Raw genomic sequence first — 23088 nt, 5'->3', positions numbered from 1 at the left:
TGTTAGCTGCCCCCAGAGTGAACATGCCCAGAGACTCCAGACCTTTTATGAGCTGGACATAGGAATCAGAGAAAGAATGTTCTGTCACTGGGACCAGGCCGACTCACTGGAAGGGGGAGCACATTCTGCTTCTCAATAGAAAGAGCTGCAAAGTATATATAAAAAGAACGCACTTGTTCTAAAAATTTTAACTGTATTTATTGAGTGTATGTGGGGGTAGGGGATGGCACATGTGAAGAACAGGACTCACTCAGTTTCTCCACCTTTTTACAGACCACAGACCTGTGTTGTCTATTAAACACAGCTGGATAGAAAAGCGCCAGTTTTCCCAGCAGTTACAGCAGGAGGGCTGCCAGCATCTCTCATTGCCTCTGGCTGGGAGCACTGTCTCCCAAGCCCTGCTGCTCTGTGTTGCGATTTGCTAAAGATTTTTTGGGCACTCACAGAAGCATGTTCATGTGGCCCAATAGATTTGTCCAGAAAATTATGGACGGCTCTATAAGGAAATAATTTTTATTTTAAGGAAAGGTAAAGGAATGAGTTCAACAATGTTTATTGAGCTCTGATATTCCATGCATTTGAGACAGAGTAGAAAACAGATTAAAAATTGCCTGTGTGTGTGGGGGGGGGGCTGTGCCTCCATACATGTGTTTGCCAAGTAAGCACGAGGACCTGAGTTCAGATCCCCAGCACCCATGTACAAGACCATGTATGGTTACATGTGCCTGTAGCACTGGGGAGGTGGAGAGAGGGGAGACACTTGGAGCCTGATGGCCAGTTGGGCTTGATGCAATGATGACCCACACATACTCAGTGAGAGACCATGTTCTCAAGAAAGAAAAGATGGAAAAACTTAGGACAATATCTTACATCAACCTCTGGCAACACACTCACTCACACACATACATATACTCACATTTGCACACATCCACACATGCATACAACGTACACACACACACACATATACACACACACACACACACTCACAGACACATTCACAGACACTCAAACACTCACACATTCATAGACTCATACACACACACACACACACACACACACACACACACACCTCTGAGCTTACTAAGTCTCTAGGGGTGAAAGAGGCAGCCAGAATAATAAAGTTAAGTCTTAAACTCTCTAACATATTTGATGGTAAAGTAGTGAGGGAATGACAGAGAAATAATAGTCCTTCCATGGCACTGATCGAAAAACATGGCCACTGCCCCTTCGTAAACTTAAATTGTGAGGCCATCTGCTTAGAGAAAAAAGAGCCGTCTACATTATCATAAATGTAAATGTAGCGTAGGGCCACACCCAGGTGCCCCGTGATTTCTGGGTTATAAATACTGACCAAAGAGCCACATCTATGGTGCACAGCTAACTAACTTGTTATGCTACCCCAGGACAACTGGGTGGCCCATGAAGTGGGTTCCGTATCTAGTGTTTTGCTGGTGAGTGTGTCCTCAAGAACTCTATAGACTTTGGGCTAAGTAATTTAGATGGTGGTCACCAAACCGTTGAAGAAACCCAGGTTCTTGGCACTTACCCAGTTGACCCCTTAGGTGTACACCTTGCTTTTCCCTTGAACATGGTGACTCAGATTCCCCCTGAGAGTTACCAGTTGTGGGACTGGGGAGAAAACTCAGGCAGTAAAAGTGTTTGCTTTGTGAGAATGAGGACCTGGGGTTTAATCCCCGGAACCAATGTACCTCAGCTTCATTTTCTGTGGCTGTAATAAAGTACCACAACTGATGGAGAAAGGGGGTGGTCCCAGTTTAGAAGCCAAGTTCCTAACCTATCATTGTGGGGAAATCAATGCAGGAGCTGTGAGCAGCTAGTCACGTCACACCCATGGTCACGAGCAGAGAGGAATGAATGAGTGTGTGTTCCTCAGCTTGCTTGTCCTCTCATAGAATTCAGGACTTCCTGCCTAGGGAATGGTTTCACCCAGTGAGATGGATCTTTTCCCATCAGTTAACGTAAGCCAAACCCTCCCCGAGACTCTTCCCAGGTGATTGTAGGTGATGTCACGTTGCCAGTTAAAGCTGACAACCACACCAAGTTAAAGATAAAACTAAAGCTGGTTTGGATGGTATGCACTTGTAATCCCAGCACTGAGCAGTGGGAGACACTCCGTGGGATGTATGCAGCCCCCCCCAACACACACACACACACACACACACACACACACACACACACACACACACACAGAGAGAGAGAGAGAGAGAGAGAGAGAGAGAGAGAGAGAGAGAGATACCATCTTTACATTTCCTTCTTTGTCTTTTCACAGCTGTACAGTCACTGCACACCCTAAATGACCAGATTTCTCATTTCATTGTCACCAAGTCTAAGGCACTGGAGGAAGATGATGACCCCTTTCTACCCACGGAGAAAGAGACCCTGAAGAACTCTATGATACTGATGAGACACCTCTTAATGGATGCCCAGGTACAAAGCTCAGTGGTGGGAAGTCCAGGGATGGGCTAATATGTCGTCCTTGTGACACGGCTGGGTCATCTAAAAAGTTCACATTCAAGAATTGCATAGTTGAGTGACCCAGAACAATGAAAATATCACAAAAATTCACATCATGCTTTATGCAGGCTTATGATTGGGTCTCATTCATGGCTATTGTTGGACACGGGTTGGATATGCCTTTTATGGGTTTGAGACTGTCTTTGGGCTTTCTTTAAATGTTTTGTTCGGGGAATAAGCTTCACAAGGATGTTCCTCTATCAAACCAATCCCCAGCCACTTGTGCCAAACACAACCATAAGAGAAGCCGTCATTCAATAAGGATCGGACTTTTTATTAGGTTTTCCAGTGTTTTTTTTTTTTTTAAAGCCAGAGTGGTGAACCTTAAAAATAATGTATGTATATTGTCTTTGAGAAAGGAGCGCATCTCCCATTCGTCTTGGGAAAGAGAAAGAATGCATTTACATAGAAACCTGGCAGGCATCAGAGCTGGCGAAGGTGTTGGCATGGAGCAGAGCCTGATCCAAAACTGCATTTCGGAGTAGTTGATAAATATTTAGAGGTGTCTGGCGCACTCCCTAGTAAATGGATCAGCATTTTAAGACACTAGCAATGAGTATGTTGCAGGGGGGATTTGCCTATTGCATGCTATTGTTAAGATGTTGTTTTTCAAAGCTTCTTCTCATATGCTGTTTTATTGAAATATTTGAAAGTAATCTTCCTTGTCCTTCTGGCTCAGTTAGTGGGTCTCTCCAGATATGTTGATGGGCAAACACCAGGTGTTTTAAGAGCCGGATGGTATTTTTCTTTGGCTAAAGCAAACTGCTCTCGAATTTATTGTCATTTTTTTCCTCTTGAGGATCTGGGAGTGTTTTAAGGAAATTGTCTCTGGTTTGGGGGATTCTTGTATGAGGTATACCTGAAGCTTTTTTTTTTCCTGAAGCTTTCTTTCTGTTGAACAAGTGAGATCAGGGCGGTCTGCTGTTTGCTGCTTTCTGCTCTGGCTGGGAGGGTTTTGAACAGTGGTCTTTCCACTTTTGTTTCTGCCAGGATGACGCTTCGTGTTTTGTTTTCTTTGATCAATCTGGAAATCCGGATTGCATCTCACCAGGACTGTAGCTGGAGGGGCCTGGCTACATTCCTCACCTGTCAATGCTTGAAGGTGCTCCATGGGATCCAAGCCCCTCAGACGTGCCCCAAATTATGCAAAGCCTTTCATTTTGACTCTTATTTCTGCAGCCCCTCTTTTTAGTAAGCAGCCATTCAGTTTCTCCTTTCTTCCTAAGCCTGTCTGGGGGAGGAAAAAAAAAAAAAAAGGCTTCTAAAGCCACAACAGCCAATTTTAAGACCTGGAAAAAAAAGGGGAAATTTGGAGCAATTTACTGAATAAAGAAAGCAAATTGTTCCTGAAAGCGTAGCTTTGCTCAATGCCTGGACCCAATCCGATAGCTGACATTGCAGCCCAGGGAACTGTCTAAATGAATCCCCAAGGAGAGTGTGTACACTCTAGTTTGCAAAATCTCAGAGAATAAAAGCCTCTTCATTTCTTCTTCTCATGTGAATTTACTAATGCAGAGCACTGAACTTTTAAAAGCCTTTACCACTGGAGGGAAATCAGGCCCTATAATTGAGGAGCATGGAGGAGCGAGTCCACAGCACAGTTGGGTAACAATGCAGTACATTTATTATTATTATGGTGGTGGTGGGTTTATGCAGAATCTCACTAGGTATCCCAGGCTAGCCTTGAGCCCACTGCAGTCCTTGCAGGGCTACAGGCCGAGCAGCACCACACCTGATGAATTCATTGTCAATATTGTTTTTAATAATTAGAAGAAAGAAGATGACAGTGCCCCAGCACAATGATGTGCTTAAGAAGCTGGGGATACTGTTTGTCCCAGTTTGGGCTCTACACATTGTGCTCACATGAATTACCACCACACACCCCAGAAATATGTACCATTACTATCTGTCAGTCAAAACCATCTTACATTGCTTAAGATTATTTCTTGTCAAATGTTGGACTGGCATCTTGAATCCTCCTCAGCCTTGGCAACCATGTTCCTTTCTTCCTTTCTTTCTTTCTTTCTTTTTCTCCTCCTTTGTTTTCCTTTAAGGAGTTAATGTATCCCACCTCACAAGGTTGTTCCTGTGTCAGAGTATTTTATTGTCTTATTCTCTACTGTTCCTGAATTGACAATAGAATGTTCTCACTTTGATAAAGTAAAGCAGGGTTTTGTGGCTTTCTCTCTAATCCTACATGCAGAAACCAAAGTGGATTGGGGGGGGGGGTCCATGTCTCTAGGAAAATTGTCACAGGAAGTCGGTCAAGTATTGCCATGTGTTATCCGGGCACACCCTTGGGCCTCTTTCTGTTCAGAGATTTGTTAGCCAGTAATCTTTGTCTTTTAGATATATAAAGGAGGAAGTGGGTTGTACTTTTTGGTTTGAAGATATCAGCCTTGTAGCTTTTCTTCCAAACCTACTAACTTTCTGAAAGGTTTGCTGAAGTCAAGTAGAATCATAACTTCCCAGACCCTCAGAGGATACTCTTCCAGCTTGGTGCCATCAATGTTATATGATGCCAAGGAAACTGAAATTTTGTGATTGACTGGGGTAATGAGGGGCTTTATTTTTTAAAGATTTGTTTCATTTGTAATTATGTGTATGTATGTAATTATGTATGTATGTATGTATGTATGTATGTATGTATGTATGTGCACATAAGTGCACTGCCTGCAGGCGCCATAAGGGGGCATCAGATCCTCTGAAACTGGAATTACAGGTTGTTGTAAGCCTCATGAGATAGGTACTGGGGTTTGAATTTGGGTCCTCTATGAGAGCAGCAAATATTCTTAACCACGGAGCATCTTTATAGCTCCAAACTGTACTTTTGAGTTTTGTAGCAGACATCCACAGATACAGTCTTTTTAGTGGGAATCTGTATCGAACACCTAATTTTTTGGTGAATTTCACGTTTTTTTTTTTCCCCATCTATGTTTAAGCATTGCTTCCTACTTTACTCTAGAAGACAAGCAGATGTACTTATTTATTATTCTAGGCTCAATAGTGGAGGATCAAAAGAATGTTAATGTAGCCTGCATGCACATCCTTCTGTAGTCTCTGTATTTTATGATATCAGCAGATCAGTCTGTAGGTTTGCATTTTGTGGGACAAAAGATCCTTGGAGAATAAACCCCATGCCCTGGTGTGGTAGGCTTCCTAAGTCTCTTAGTTCGGTACACACAGGGTGCTTAGTAGTAGTCAATTATAATGAGATTCTCTCACTTCAGCCACACACTGAATGGAGCCAGGAAAAAGAAACAAAAGTCTTGCAGAGAACCCAGAGGCTGCTCGGGAGAATGCGTGCTTACAAGGCATAATCGATTCAAGTCACATCTGTCTCTGAGGCAATAAATCCTGCTTAGGAGAATGTCAAAGGCAAACGCACTGCTGTGCTATGAAATTTCACCTCTGAGGATTATGAAACAGTACGCACAGAGAAGACACATCCCCCCAGCAGAGTGGGGGTGCCAGAGCTGATTGGCAGGCTTGACAATCTGCCCTAGAGACTGCAGCATCACTTGGGAGTATAGGGCTAGGGACAGGGTATCCCAAGAGGCCCCAGTGATGCATTCATTCTGTAACTGTTTCTTTGCGTGGTGGTGGTGGGCCTCTGAAAGATGCAAAGAGCAGAAGAGCCTCAATTTGTGTCATCCGTCAGTACTGCAACTTCAGTCTGCAGGCCCCCCTCCCTCGCCCCCCAGTTCAATGAAGTGCCCTATTGAGATGGCATTTGAAACCTGATCTGGTGGTTTTCATTCCTGAGAGCTCCCTCTAAACCCGAAATGCCAGCTCAGCCTTGTAAGTGATTAGATTCATAACAGCAAAAAAGGCAATTCTTTCTGGGAGAGATTAATTCCTCACCCCCCCCCCTCCTTCCTGCACTGTGACTCTGCATGCTAAGAGAGGTAGATTACAGCAAATTAAATCTCCTAACAGCAACTCTGCCCCCTCCCATTAAAGGCTTTGGGTCATTGTTTATTAAAGAAGAAGTCATGCTTGGGGAAACAGGAAGGTGACTGGGTTCGATGTGAGGTCTTACTATTGGAGGCAGGTTTTTGAGCACATGGATGACTCCTTCTGCTGGCCATGGGATGGAGACTGGCTGAGGGAGGATCTGGGTTCCATTGGCCAAGCAGAATGCTCTCCCTGCTTCAAATTTGGCGGATTCACTGTAAGAGAGGATGCACCATAGGACACTCCCCTTCCTGTAGGTCGATGTTCTGCAACTGAGCAAGTCAACCTTTCAAAATAAAAGCAAGCCACATGCCGGGCATCTGTAAGCGAGTCTGTGCTTCAGCTGTGTTGTTACTTTTCTGTTTCTGTGATAAAAATAACCTGAAAAGAGCCACTTAAGGGAGAAAGGCCTTAGATTGGCTCAGGGTTCCGGAGGGCTACAGTTGTCCATCACAGTGGGGCAGGCATGGCAGCAGGGGCATGAGGTCAGCTGGTCACATTGCATCTATAATACAGAAGCAGTTGGAAAGAGGCTTTTTAAATTTTTTATTTAATTAATTTATTCAGATCACATTTAAATTGTTATTCTATCCCTTGTATCCTCCCTTTCCTCCCTCCCTCCTGCTTTTATTCTATTCCCCTCCCCTAGGTCTGTGACCAAGGAGGACCTCTTCCCCCACTATATGGTCATAGGCTATCAAGTCTCATCTTGGTAGCCTGCTTATTCTTTCTCTGAGTGCCTCCCCACCACAGGGAAGTGGACAAATATGGGGCACCAGAGTTCATGTCCCAGTTAGTCCCCACTCTCCACTCAACTGTGGAGAATGTCCTGTCCATTGGCTAGATCTGAATAGGTGTTTGATGTTTACTGCATGTATTGTCCTTGGTTGGTGCAGTAGTTTGAGCAGATGCCCCTGGGTCCATATCTGCCCATCATGATGTTCTTCTTGTAGGTTTCTAGGACCCTCTGGATCCTTCTATTTCCCAATTCAAACATACTTCTCTCACCTAGAGTCCCAATAGTAAGTCCTCACATCTATCCCAATCTCCTGGTAAGTGAAGACTTTCATTGGACATCCTTTTGGGCTAGTGTCCAATTATAAGTGAGTATATACCATGTGAGTCTTTCTGCTTCTGGGTTAACTCATTCAGTATGATCAGCTTGTCCCCAGAGACCCACTTCCTTGGGTGAGGCTCCACCCCCTAAAAGTTTCACCACCTTCCCAAACAGCACCACCAGCTGGGGACCAAGTGACACATGAGCCTGTGACAGGCATTTCACTTAACACCACAATAAAAGTCAGACGCCTGGTGGGAAAACACAGTAAAAAATACGTGTGTTCCTCGGGTTGTACTTTTCCCTTTTATTTTCCTTTACCCTCTCTATTCTGCCTTTCCCCCTCATTCTTATTCCTCTCCTTTGCTTGTTTCTCTCTTCTTCTTTTCTGTCTTCCTTTCTGCTCTCTGTGCTGAAGCATGGGCCAAAGCCTTTTGTGCCCCTTTCCAGGTAGTGAGAGTTCAGTAATGGGCAGTGGGGTAGTGAACAGGAGGCAGGCCTGGTGGAGGGGAAGCAGGTTGGGGTTCCTGCCAGGATTGAGATGGATTTATGGTTTGGGGAGAGGGCTTTGCATTTCTTCTCTCCCTTTGAGAGAAGGCTTAGCAAACTCCCATGGAGGGCTAGCCTCTCTGGATGGCTCTGGCAGACTCTAGCTGAGTGTAAAAGAATAAATCGGCTAGGATAGAGTTGTCTATAGACTGCCTTCAGATGGAGAAGGATGGCTATGGACCAGGGTCTCTATCAACTCTTGGCAGTGGACAGGCAGGTTAGCCTACCAGCTACCAGCCGCCATCCCCCTGCAGTGAGGAGACCTTGGGAGGCAGGCCTTTCATGTAGGTCACAGAGGCAACCTTCAATCTGACTCCTGTTTCCAGTACTTTCCATGCCTGCAGGTGTTATTTTATGTCGCTGCTACCGTTAGACTGCATCACAGTTATTACTAACGCATTTATCTGGGGCTGATAAAATTGTTCTGTCGATTTTAAGAGGCAAGACAGCACTGAAGCTAAACTCTGTGCTCTCAGATCTCAATGAGGTTTCAGGATTCAAGAACACAACTCTCCAAACTCTCTAAGCAGAATATAACAAAAGGCACCTCAGACATCTTAGGCTCTTCAAGACACCGATTGTTATAATAGCAAACAATGACTTCCCAGGTAATGGTCAGTTCTAACGTTACCCTGTCAGAAGTGTCCAACTTTGTGAAGACCACACAATGTTAACATCGACAAAGTCCACACTATGCAACTGTCCCAAAAACATCACCAAGAAAATCATGATGTTTCAGGTACATCTATGATTCTGGCTATCCTTAGGTCACATGTGGTCTGGGCCATGGGTTGAACACATCTGCATGAATGATGTCAACTAAGAGGAGAGGGGGAAAATTGCCTTCCGGAGGACTTTTGATATATTTTGAGGCGTTTCTGACTCATGGTCAAGCTTTAATGATCATCTCAGGCCAACCTGGAAGAAAGTCTAAGGGAGAGAATATATAGAATTGATGGACCTGTAGGCTCATCTGCCGGAACTTGTTTAAATTTAGTTAACCAATATAGGAAGACTCAGTCCACACAGGGCAGTACCATTCCCTAGGCACGGTGTCCTGGATTGTATGACAGTGGAGAGATCAGAGCCAGAGACATGGCTGAGTGGTTAAGAGGGCTACTGCTCTCTCAGAGGACCTGAACTCAGCTTCCAATACCTGCATTGGGCAGCTCACAACCACCTTTAACTCCAGTTCCAGGGGATCTTATGCCCTTTTGTCACCTCTATAAGTACAAAATGTATGTGGCAAGTACCCAAACAGTTGCATAAATATAATACACATAAATAAAAAAAATAAGCCTTTAAAAAAAGAGTAGAGAAATTGAGCTGGGCAAAAGCAGGCGAACTTGCATGAATTTATTTCTCCTTGTTCTAGACTGTTTGATACGATGTGACTAAGTTCCTTCTGCCATGACTGTATCTTAGACTGGTACCTGGGAAGGTGGGATAAAGTAAACCCTGCCAATTGCCTGCCCTTCCCCTTTCAGGGCATGTTACCATAGCAACAGAAAATGGGTCAGGGGTCATCGGAAAAAAAAATTTTTTTTTTGGTTTAAAACAAAGTGTGTGTGCGTGTGCTGAGTGCGTGAGAGAGAGAAGAGAAGAGAAGAGAGAGAGAGAGAGAGAGAGAGAGAGAGAGAGAGAGAGAGAGAGAGAGAATATAGAAGCTCTTGGAGTTGGAGTTACAGTGGTAGTGAGATACCAGGCAATGGATTGTGGGAACTGAACTCCAGTCCTCTGGAAGAGCTAGCACAGCCCTATTACTGGCATCTTAAGGGAGGAGACCAAGGGTGTTCCTAGACTCGCCACAATGCATAGAACAGTCCCCAGCAAACAATTGTTAGCTCATGGATGTCTATAGAATCAAGGTTGGACTGGAAAGCCCTGCTTTAGACCCAAAGTTTACATTTTAATGGTTTATGGAAACCTCTCAGTTGCAAAATCCCTTTTTCCTGAAGCCCACTATTGATCATAAATGTTCCTCACATGTCTAGTGTTGGCCCACTGAACATCTCCAATGTCCTAGGCAGTGTGCTGGACTGTGAAGGAAGCATAAAGAAAGGAAAGAAATGGTCCTTGCTCTTCAAGACCCCATGTGAAATCAAAGAGCTAATAACATGTTTCCAAACTGTCATACAGATGTGCTAGGATCTGAGCTAGACACAAACAGGGCTTTCCTGTTTGTCACATTTGAACTGTGATCTGAGGAGTGTGTGTATGTTTGTGCTTTTGTGTGTCTTTGTGTTTATGTGTATATATGTGTGTCCATGTATGTTTGTATTTATGTGTGTTTGTGTGATTATGTGTCTTTGTGTCTGTATGTGTGTGTACATGTGTGTTTGTGTATATTTGTTTATAATCATGCTTCTGTGTTTATGGATATGTCCGTGTGTGTTTGCACCTGCTTATGAGTGTGTTTGTGGGTTTATATGTGTGTTTGTATATTTTGTGTTTGTGAAAGTGTTTGTGTTTATGTGCATTTGTGTTTATGTGCTTGCATTTGTGAGAGAAAGAGAACTTTTCTCATGCTTTATTGCATGTATTTGTATTTTAATTTAGTTGTCTCTTTAGCATTACCCCATGAGGTAACTGAAAATAGATCCCCAGAGATGGCACAAAAGATACATATAAATTACTTATTCTAGGAATTAGCATTTAATTTAAAGACTATAAAACTTATGACTGGCCTCTCAGGAACAGGAGATCCTTTGATTCTTTGCTTACTGGTGTCCACAGGGGATGTGGGCAAGGTTGCATGGGCAAGCAGACACAAGAAGGGGGCTGGGGAAAGGTATCTGTACCCTGGGGCAGTTGGTTTGGACTGGGGACGTGCAGTTCATTAGTAGCTGGATGGAATCTGGCCAGCAGGCAGCACTTCACCATGCACCTGTTAGGAACGGTGCAGTTCCACGCTGGGCAAGGCATTGCCTCCTTGGCATCATGCTTTCTAGGAATGTAAGTGAATGGTAGCAGTAGTAAGATGGAATTAGGGAGGTGATTTCATTGCCAGCACCTTTCCCACCACAATGGAATTCAGTATCAAGATTTTAAAAGTATAGTTGTTTGGGATTATTTTCATATGTGGCTCCTGTCCACTAGTCAGAAAATAGTTGACTAAATGCCATGTAGTTAGAACCCTAAAAAGAGTTACACTCATAACAGCACTTCTCTGATTGGTTGGTCCTTTGTTGTGTGAGGATATTTGTGTAAGCTGGAGGACAACTTGTGAGTGTCAGTTCTCTCCTTCCATTTGAAGGACCTGGCACTCAAACTCAGGTGATCAGGTTTAGTGGCAAGTGCCTTTACCCACAGAGCCATCCTGCCAGCCCCGGGGTATTAAATCTTTCTTAGTTCAATGTGTTTGAATGCTTTGCTTCCATGTATGTCTGTGCACCCTCTGCATGCCTGGTGCCCGAGGAGGCCCGAAGAAGGTGCTGGATCTCCTGGAATTGGAGTTACAGGTGATTATGAGCCACCATGTGGGAGCTGGGAACCGGACCTGGGTCCTCTAAAAGGGTAACCAGTGCTCTTAACAGCAGAGCCATCTCTTCAGCCTCTAGAATAGCAATTAAACGGGTTATTTTTTTGAGATTTATTTTTGTTTTATGTGCATGGGTTACTTTTTCCCCTGGATGTATTGTCTATGTGCCGAGTGCCTACAGGGTCTGTGGAAGTCAGAAGCGGCCATCAGATCCCCACAGAACTGCAGTTACAGATGGGTGTGGGCTACTGTGTAAGGGCTAGGAGTAGAACCCAGGCTCTTGGTAGATAATGGAGCCATCCTGCTACGTTCCTTCACTCTCCTCTCTCAGAGCAAAGTACACCCGGAGGCAGTTTAAAAGTGCGGTTGTCACTTGGCTACCGCGAACACTCTCTTCTCCGGTATTGGAAACAAAGGCACTCATTTGTGTCCTCCAGAATCCAAGGTACTTGCTTTAAAAATGGATGCTCTTTTTAAATATAAATTTCTTTTTGAGACTTTCAGACACGGTTCATTCCCACCCCTTCCTCTTTCCTCTCTAATTCCTCTTACGGTTCCCCAGATCCCTCTCAAATTCATGAGCTCTTCTTCAGTTATTATGGCTTCACACACACACACACACACACACAAACACACACACACACATACACACACACACACATACACACACACAAACACACACACACATACACACACAAACACACACACACAAACACACACACAAACATACACATACACACACATACACACAAACACACACACAAACACACACATACACACACAAACACACACACAAACATACACATACACACACATATACACACACACAAACACACACACAAACACACACATACATACACAAACACACACACAAACATACACATACACACACATACACACACACAAACACACACATACACACACAAACACACACAAACATACACACACACAAACACACACATACACACACATACACACAAACACACACACAAACACACACAAACACACACACAAACATACACATACACACACATACACACACAAACACACACACAAACACACACATACACACAAACACACACATACGCACACAAACACACACACAAACATACACATACACACACATACACACACACAAACACACACATACACACACAAACACACACACAAACATACACACACATACAAACACACACATACACACACACATACACACACATACACACACACACCCTGCTGAATCCATTTAGTGTTTCTCCTATGAATACGTATTTCTGGCTGGCCACTTGGGATTAGATAAACCACCAGGGGCCTCATCCCTAGGGAAGAATGACTCTCTCTTTCAGTAGCCACTGATTGCATGTAATTCTTCATTTCTGGCTGAGACCTTGTGAGACTTCTCACATTCATGTTAGCATTGTTCAGGTCTTGTTTGGGCAATAATATGGTTGGGATTTCATGAGTACTGGTTACCTGTCATATGCAGAAGATGCTGTCTCTCAGCATATGTCACTCAGGTCTTACAACCTTCCTACCCTTTTTCCTGCAATGTTTGTTTTCATCCCATTGGCTAAAATGAGGCACACTCGCAAATCCGGAGGCTGTGGGGGCAGACATGATTGAAGGAGGTGGACAGAGGGACACGAATGACTAACCCACCTTATAACCAAAAAATATCTTGAGGCAACTGCTGTGGCTGAGGTGTGCCTTTTCACCCAAGGTTCCTGTACAGCAGTGGTCCTCAACCTCCCTAACACTATGACCCTTTAGTACAGTTCCTCACGTTGTGGTGAGCCCCCTCCCCCCAACCATAAAATTACTTCATTGCTACTTCACAACTGTCATTTTGCTACTGCTATGAATCCTAATGTCAGTATCTGAGATGCAGGATATCTGGTAGGCGACCCCTGAAGGAATCACGGCACACAGGTTGAGAACCACGGATATACGGCCAGCTTGGTTCTGCAGTGTGGAACATTGAGGTGGAACCTTCAGACCTGGGGCCTTGTGGGAAATCACTGAAGCTTCTGCCTTCAAACGGGCTTGTTAGTCCCCCTCCCCTACACACACACACACACACACACACACACACACACACACACACCAGCAGAAGTTGTTATGAAAGAGCACACCTCCATCGTCCCTCTGGCTTACTGCCTCATCTTGGTGCTCTCTCCTTTTTCCATGTGTCTCTTTCACGCTACACAATTCTGAGCTCTCTACCTGTCATCCAGCTCCAAGTATTTTGTTATAGTCACGGAAGCAGATTAATACTTTGCATCTGTTGGAAATGGGAATTTGAAACATACTAATTAGTACGGTAGGTCTGCACACACACACACACACACACACACACACACACACACACACACCACATTCCCCTCATGAAAGTCTGTTCAAGTTGGTTTATTTAGAGGAGGTAAGATGTGTTATTTTGTCCCATATATATGCCCAGAGGACAGAATGGGTTTGAACAGCTGGTCAGTATATTTCAAGAGGACTCTATGTTAAGCTTGGACAGGTTGATATCCAACAAGGATGAGAAGCCTGGGCTCATGATAAACCTGGAAGTCTAAAAAGTCATTAAAGGGCTGTTAATCCCGCTGGTAGGTAGAGCCAGGTGCCTGGCTAATTTGTTTGACAAATGCTTCCTGAGTGTCTATCAATTACTGAAAGCCACAGCAGTAAACGTTTCAGAGAGATACAAAAAAAATTAGTGTAGCAGAGGGGTGATTACATGCCTGATCAGCTGAGCTTTTCACCTCCATCATCTCAATAACACACAGAGGAGGCCCATGATAGCCTTCCCATTTTATGGATGAGGAAATTGAGGCCCACAGGAAATACCTATAGTTCACATATCTGGCCACAAGCTATGCCGGTTCAGTTGCAAGAGTGGCCACAGGGTTTTTGTTTTGTTTTGGTTTGGTTTGGTTTTTGGTTTTTCAAGACAGGGATTCTCTGTGTTAGCCTTGGCTGTCCTGGACTCGCTTTGTAGACTAGGCTGACCTCGAACCCACAGCGATCCGCCTGCCTCTGCTTCCAGAGTCCTGGGATTAAAGGAGTGCGCCACCAGGCCCAGCTGGCCACGGGTTTTGTTTTTAGAGTTTCCATGGTAGGTGACTTTGAAGCCCTTTTCACTAGATAGAGTGTGTTTCCCCATCTCAGCAATCTTAAGCTGGCCAAAACAATGTTCGGATCAGAGCATAGACAGCAAAATGTCTGTGTGCTTCTGCCTTCTTGGAGCCCCACACTGCTGTGAGAACGTGTGGTCTTATGGGGAGGCTTCCCTTGCGGGCAGAAAGGAGTCACCCCCGCTGTGTCTCTCCTAGATTTGCAGAAGGGACAATGCCTGCAGAAGCCCAGCTCAGCCCAGACTGGCAGCACCTCCAATCTTGTAGATGTGTGAGAAATGACAAAAGCTATTTGTTTTAGGTCACTATCTCACAACTTTTTACTGCACAGTAAAGGCTACAGCGAGGCTGGGAATGGTCCAGTTAGTGGAGGGCCTTCTGTCTAAGCACGAAGACCTGAGTTCTGTAACCAGAATCCACACGAACAGCTGGACATGATGGGGCACTTCTGACTCTAAGGCTGAGAGAGACAGGCAGGAGGGTCCCTGAGGCTCACTGGCCAGCAGCCTACACTGCTTGGCAAGGTCCTAGCCAATCAGAAACTCTGTCAAAAAATGTCAGGTGGATGGTGCTTTGAGAAACAACGTTCAAGGTTATTCCCTCATCTCCTCTCTCTCTCTCTCTCTCTCTCTCTCTCTCTCTCTCTCTCTCTCTCTCTCTCTCTCTCTCTCTCTCACACACACACACACACACACACACACACACACACACACACACATACCCCCCACACACATACACTCACATGCATTCACACAGACAGACACACACACACACACACACACACACACACACACACACACACAACACAGCCCGCATACATGCCCTACAAACAGCCCCACATTAAATAAATAAGTTTAAAAGGGAAGAATATGGAGATAGGGCTAAGTATATGTACAGGGAAAGACACAGTGGGAGACTGTCATCTCAAGAGAGGGGATCAACTGATGGAGCTATGAGTCTAGGAATTCATGGGGCTGCTAGGAGCTCAGAGAGAGGCCAGAAACAGCTCATTTGGGGACTTCACATGGTTCCATTGTGCCACCATCTTAATTCAGGCATTCTTAAGAGACTCTAAGTTGCCACCATTGCATTAATGACTCATTTTGTGGCACTTTGGCCTAGTGGCCACAAGGAAGCAATGCACTCTGCAGAAGGCTGCAAACCAAACAGGAAGGAGATCTACTCAATCCGCGATGTTCAGTGGTAGTGAGTTTCTCTTTCCTTACTTTGGTGGAATTAAGATGATTGTAATTGAAAGCCAATATGTTTGTTCTCCAAAGGGTTATTAGCCTTGAATGCTGAGCCCTGAGGTCTATAGTCCACCAGGGTAAGATAAGGGTCTTATGAAAACCCCAGGGATGGTGTAGTGAGTGAGCAGGAACCTGGGTTCTGTCCTATTTGCTGGTTGTGATATTATTACTTTTAATACTTCTCTATCTGTCTGTCTGTCTGTCTGTCTGTCTATCTATCTATCTATCTATCTATCTATCTATTTATCTATCTAGTATGACTGCTTTGTCTGAATGTATGAATGTATACCACCTGTGTCCAATATCCATGGGAACCAGAAGAGGGTGTCAGAACCCTGAGAGCTGGGATTTACAGGTGGTGTGGGGTGCCCTGTGGCTGGGAACCAAACCCAGATCCCCTACAAGAACAGCAAGCACTCCCAACCACTAAGCCACCTCCCTAGCCCCTCACCGCTCTTTACAAGGCTGATGCCAATGTCACACATCCCCTGTTGGTTTTCCTGTCCCATGGGAAGCCATCACCTGGCTTTCGGTTTTCTCTTCATTCATCACTGTCATCCGTCTATCTCTGGAGCAAAGGGAAGCCAGCCCTTCCTCATCTGGGAAGGCATCCAGATGCATCTCATTAGGATGGAGGAGCACTTAACATTTCAGATCATCATTAGGGTTTCTAAATCTCTGGCAGTTGAACTCGGGTACTCCAGTGGGCCCACAGGGCAGGCAGGCAAGCAAGCAGAAACGGAGTGAGGCTCGCTGGCAGATGTTACCCTCGCACAGTCGTTCTGCTACCCCAGGAGGGACATGTAGACCCTCTCCCACGACCCAGCCTTTGGCTCAGAGTGACAAATCTTCTAACCATCTTCCAATATCATCTTTTGCTTCCGGAAGCAGTTGTGGAGCATGTCGCATCCTCACGTTGACACACACACACACACACACACACACACACACACACACACACGCATGCACGCACACATGCACGCACGCACACGCCTATATAGCCAGCTTCTGTCTGATTGGCCCAGTGTCCTCAGTGTAGCATATTCAGCCATCCTTGGCCTTTATGTGTAGTGTTCTGTGTCGCCAGGCCCAACCCTGTCCCCCAGCCAGTATTTGGGAAGGCTGTCCACAAATTACCATATTTGAGTCTTACAGGGGCAGTGCAGCCTTTTCCTGAGGGCCCTGCCTGCTCAGGATGTGGGGCTATCTCTAAGTTCTGCAGAGCAAAAGGAAGAGTAACCAGGGGGAAACACGAGGGGATGAGGAGAGCGACGTGCCTCAGTCAGAGCAGCCAGGGAGAACTGCAGAGGATCAGTTGATGTTTACCAGAGGACGGATCTGACATCAGTGCAATAGTGACATCTGGCCAGAATGAAGAGTTGGGGTTAGTGAACCTCAGTTGTGGAGTGGCTACTTGTCCAGCCTGCCATAGGGCAGCCCTGGATTTCCCAGCCTGGCCCCTCCAGGTTTTTGGAATATTTGATTTGGATCATATTCCAAGGATATGTTAAGCTCTTGCTCAGTTGGCTCTACTAGGCCAGTGGAATCAGACTTCTGGGGAAGATCCAGTAAATTCTCATAGAAAAAGTTATGGGGTCTGGAGAGATGGCTCAGTGATTAGGAACACTTTCTGCTCTCAGAAAGAACCTGAGTTTGGGTCCCATACCCACATCTGGTAGCTCCAAGTAATATGACACCCTCTTCTGACCTCTGCAGATACCTATATGCACATGGGCATATATACACAGAGACACACATACACAAACATACAAACATAAAATAGGTTTCAACAAGAAACATTTTCTATTCTGGAAGAAACCTTCTGTTTTGTAGGTTTTAATGAAACTCTTATAGGTACATTCTAACCTGATTTTTTTAAAAAAAATCACTTTAGCGTTTCTAACACATTGATGAGGCCACTTCTTAGTCATCAGTATTGGCAGGTTTATTCTTCCTGCAAAGTCACTGTATCAGCTGCCCATTCAGTGTTTCTCTCTGGCCTTCTTGGGAACTCCAACTGCTCAGTGTGTTCCTATTTGGTTGACATTCGCTCAGATGAAGGAACCTATTTGGTTGACATCCGTTCAGATGAAGGAAGCCCTGGGACAGGAGAGTAAAGAGACAGGTGAGCTTGGTGGGGCTGGACAGCACCAACAAAACCAGAACACTGTATGTCAGAAGTTTCGATTACACAAATGACTCACAAGAAAGACACCATCAGACATCTGAGAACCACTAACAGAATGAGAAGAAATGATAGAATTACTGGCTCAATACTTATATTCAAGAATGCAGTTACTAGAGAGTGTACAACAGGACTTTAAATAAGTGTAATTAATATCTCCAGAGAGATGAGAAAAAAACACACCTAGGAAATCAGGAGAGAGCCCTTTCATTTTTCTAGTCATTAATCCCAGCATTACTTTCTGAGTGTCTATTAAGTGCTAGAAATAAAGTCTGGATAGAAAAGAAAAATGTGGCCAGTGACACAAGTCAGTTTGTAATAGTTTGAGTTGTGTGCTGTAAAGAGGAAGAAGGTGGAACGGGAGGCTTAAGGGTACAGAGACTAAGGCGAGGATGTCCGCCACACGGAGCATCAGAAAGGGCCTCAAGGAAACAAAGAGGTGGATAAGTCAAGAGGAGATTAGTAGGAGGAATGTTCTAGACAGGGAGACAGCAGGAACCAGGGCCCTGAGTCACGAGGTGTCTTAGCACTGCATTGCTGTGAAGAGATCCCCCATGACCAAGGGACCAAGGGAGCTCACAGAAGAAAGCATTTGATTCGGGGTTTGTTCACAGTTTCAGAGAGTCAGTCCATTATCATCATGGCCGGGGGTGTGGAAAAATATAGGCAGGCATGGTGATGGAGAAGGAGCTGAGATCTTTACATCCTGATCCACAGGCAGCATGGAGGAAGAGAGAGAGAGAGAGAGAGAGAGAGAGAGAGAGAGAGAGAGAGAGAGAGAGAGAGAATAGATAGAGAGAAAGAAGCAGAAGAAGACGAATAAGAAGAAGAAGAAGTAAGAAGAAAGACTAGAATACTACAGAAGAAGCACACGATACCACATAGCGATCCAGAGAGACATACCTCCGTGCCTGCTGAAGGCTTTTGAAACCTCAAAGACCACCCCAGTGACACACCTCCTTCCACAAGACCACATCTTCTAGTCCTTTCTCAACCAGTTCAACCAACTGGAGGCCAAGAATTCAAACATACGAGTCTATGGGAGCCATTCCCATTAAAACCACACACGAGGAAAAGCCAAGTTTCAAATATAAGGAGGAGACACTGTGGTTGGCCTAGATAATCAAGGAACACACAAAAAGAGTGAAAATGGGACAGATCACTGAAGGCTTTGAAGGAAGGATTCTGACTTTCCTCCGAGCTAAAGAAGAAGAAGCATGTGGGAGATTTTGTGTGAAGGAAGGATGTAATGATTAAGCATTCCACAAGGAAAGTTTTGGACTGTTATGGAGTCAGTTGTCCAACGTGAAAAGGAAAGAGAAAAAAGAAGAAGAAGAAGAAGAAGAAGAAGAAGAAGAAGAAGAAGAAGAAGAAGAAGAAGAAGAAGAAGAGTGAGGTGGCCTGGGAGAGAAATAATGAGGCTTCATTACTCTTGAAGCTGCTGAGAAACAGGCACCTTCTGAGGATTTTTCTAGAGACTTCCAACAAAGGGCCGAGACATAGTGATAGCAAGCAGGAGGAAGAAGTCAAGGGACAGCCAGAGAGCTCGGCCTTGAGGAGTGGGAGAAGAATGCGTAGAGAGAGGCGAGGAGGTAGGAGAAGGGAATCCTTAGCCAGGGTCTAGGAGATGCTCACCATGCCATGCAGGAATTGTGTGAGCAGACATGGGCAGTGGCAAGCCTGGGGCCCAGGACAAGAGCTGGTCTATCACGCACGGCTGTGAGACTGTGTGGGATTTCCTAGGGAGCTTATGTAATGGAGGAGAAAAGACACCCCAAAGTGGACCCCCTTTTGGTGCAGTTTCAGAGGCTGGGGGTGGGGCGTGGGGATTCCAACAAGAAGAGCAAGAAAAGGGTTCCATCCATATTTCCGATGTCATTCATCTTGTGACACTCTCCATTCCGTGCCCTGACATCTGTGGTAACAGTCCCGCTTTCAGGAAGAGCCAGTTGGAGGGAGGGGTAGAGGAAGCAGTGAGGGCAGGGATGAGTAAGGAGGAAATGCTGGCCCTTGGACCCCAAAAGGCATGTATCCAGTTCCTGACTCACATCCGTCAGCTATGTGCCCATGGCCAGGTGATTTGATACCTCTGAACATTCAACTTGTCCCCTGTGAAATGGCTACTGAGATTACCCATATGGAGGGACCCTTGGGAGATAATGAATTGCCTGGCCTATTACAGGACTCAGTAAGTGGTCTCACAGTAGTAGCCACCTGACCAACACTGAAAAGTGTCACCCAGTTGTGAAGGAGAGTGACTGGAGATGCCCTATGACCAAAAGGCAGTTAGCGTGAGCTAGAACCCTGTAAAAGGGTAGCTGATGAGGCTGGTAGGTGGTTTTCAGCTAATTTGCCTTCATTTTAGTTCATCTTACTGTTACCAGAAATGAAACACTTCCCTTCGTGAGTGTGTTTGTATTCATGAGCTTGTGTCTGTGTGTGTGTGTGTGTGTGTCTATGTGTGTCTATGTGTGTACACAGAAGCCATAGGACAACCCCAAGTGTTTTCTCATCTTTCTTTTTGAGATAAATCTCTCCAGTGTCTGGAACTTACTAATTAGGCTTGGCTGGCTGGCCACTGAGTCCCAGAGAATTTGCCTCTCTCCCCAGCACCAGAATTATGTGTGTACCCAGGTCTCCCCTACTGTTCTGGGGATGGGCCGCAGGTCCTCATCTTCCATAGTAAACACTTTATGCACTATGCTATCTCCTAGCCCTACTATTTTTTTTTTTTAATTTGAAAACTCATCTGTTGCTCATCACTATGAGAAATTGAGCAGCAAATGAAAAACCAATACTATGTGATCGGATAAATGAAGACCAGCCTGTCCTTAGAGTGGACTATTCAAGAACCATTAAACATAATTATGTAGATCTATGTTTATTGACATGGCAACACGGCTGTGTTAAGCTGGTAAGTGAAAACAGGGCCGGGAAGGCAGTACCCAAAAAGAGTAACAGAAATGGTCTCTCAATGGTTACATCATAGGCCTTATCTTCTTTTTAGGTTTTTGTGAATTTGTACAGCAAGCCTGACTCCTTTCATAACCACTAGGGGAAAGCTCTTCGCAATATAGAAAAACTGGGAAAATTTTAATTCAGATTTAAGAGAAAAATACCACTCGTGTTTATTTTTTTATAGTACTATTGTTGACTTTCTGAGAGGTTTGAGATTTTTGGGGATGAGCCTGGTGTCATAAGAATGTCCTCCCCACAGAGAGGAGAGAGACTCCAGCAATGTCTACCCCCACCCCATAAGTTTCCATTGACCCAAAGTTTGAGCCCACCAAAAGCACCAAAGTTTATTCTGAGAATCAGTGAGATTTGGGAGCTTACAGAGTACTGGTAAGGGCTATAGGCATAGCATACCATAGCCACACGGGAAGTCTGTACACAGGATGGAGGATGGATCCCTGTGGCTCTGGAGATGTTGCCCCTTCCACTAGCGCTCATGTCTTCTCTAGTCAGCGAGGGCTTGGGTAACTAAGGCAGGGCTGAATACAAATAGCTGGGGGAAAATGACGAATCCTCTAGAGAGAGTTTGATGAGCCCTCCCACCCCTCCCACCCCTCCCACCCCTTCTTCCCCTTCCTCCTCAGAGTGTGAACAGGTGGCATGCCCAGCTCTGATGAGCTCTTCAAGCATGCTCAGCTAGTCTAATGCAGATGACGGTTGTTTGGCTCAGAAAACGCTATGTGTAACTCCTGGCTTATCTGTATGTATTGTCACTGTCCCTGCAGTGCCTGTACAACATATGTGTAAATTCAAGAAACCCGCTTTGTGGAGTGCGATTCAAGCTTCATGAGATGTGGACACATACGTATTACATCTTACATTTATTCAGTATATTGAGAATTTTTGCTTTGTTTTATACGTTTGGGTGTTTTGCCAGCGTGTATGCGGGCATACAGTGCCTGCAGAGAACAGAAGAGGGCATCAGATATCCTGGAATTGGAATCACAAATATTTGTAAGCTGCCATGTCGGTGTTGGTGCTGGGAATTGAACCTGGCTCCTCTGGAAAAGCAGCCAGTGCTCTTAACTGATGAGCCATTTCTCCAGGCCCCACTGTATTGTTCTACTGGTTAATTTTTTCAGGGCTTTCCAGGGCTACACCCTGTTTAGTTAACCATCTCTCAGTCTCATCCTCCCAGCCCACTTGTGCTGGAACCAGCATCTATAAGTGGCTGGGTTTTTTGTTTTTCCTTTGTTAAAGCGAGACAGTTTTGAAAGAGAAAGAACTCAGCTGGCTCCATAGAGGATGGTAAAGCTCCTGGTGGCACCATTAAGTGTTTGCCTTTGTTTCATGTCCCTGTGTACTTCTATGGTCACACCTGTCTGCTGCCCAGCCTCCCCTGACCAGCTTATCTTTGGTTAGTGATGAGTGTTGGATTAGATCGTAAGTGATGGGTCAAGGCAGTCTTTAGGGAGCTGGTTTTGCATTTTGGCTGATAATCTGTTCTCAGTTCCCAGATGCCTATGGCATGCACATCTTCTTGGCTACTATTTTTTTCTTTGTTTTTAGCTGTTTTAGTTACTTTTCTACTGCTGCGGCAAAGCACTATGGCCAAGGCAACTTGTAAAAGAAAACACTTAATTTAGAGACTTAATTATTTCAGAGGATAAGAGTCCATGACTATTACGTCCCAGCCCACAAGCACAAGGCAGAGAGAGAGAGAGAGAGAGAGAGAGACAGAGAGAGACAGAGAGAGAGAGACAGAGACAGAGAGAGAGACAGACACACAGACAGACACAGATACAGACACAGAGACAGAGAGACAGAGAGAGACAGAGAGAGGAGAGGCTTGGAATGAGGTGGCATTTTGACTTCAAAGCCCACCCCCAGTAACACACTTCCAACCAGTGACCAAGCATTCAAATCTGTGAGCCCATGGGGCTGTTCTCACTCAAACTACCACTTTTGCTAAACTAGGGGGTGGG

General features: G+C 45.1%; 1 protein-coding gene across 1 annotated transcript in view; it reads left to right on the top strand.

Moving 5' to 3' along the window:
• The window catches only part of Kazn (kazrin, periplakin interacting protein), a 998054-nt gene that overhangs the window by 236072 nt on the left and 738894 nt on the right, over positions 1–23088 (top strand). The window contains exon 2 of the mRNA XM_051172203.1: positions 2291–2448. Coding sequence (XP_051028160.1) covers positions 2291–2448 — 158 coding nt within the window. The remainder of the gene's footprint in view (positions 1–2290; positions 2449–23088) is intronic.

The sequence above is a fragment of the Acomys russatus genome, chromosome 29 (assembly GCF_903995435.1).
Source record: "Acomys russatus chromosome 29, mAcoRus1.1, whole genome shotgun sequence".
In the NCBI taxonomy this organism is placed as follows: Eukaryota; Metazoa; Chordata; class Mammalia; order Rodentia; family Muridae; genus Acomys; species Acomys russatus.
This window is presented reverse-complemented; position numbering and strand designations above follow the sequence as displayed.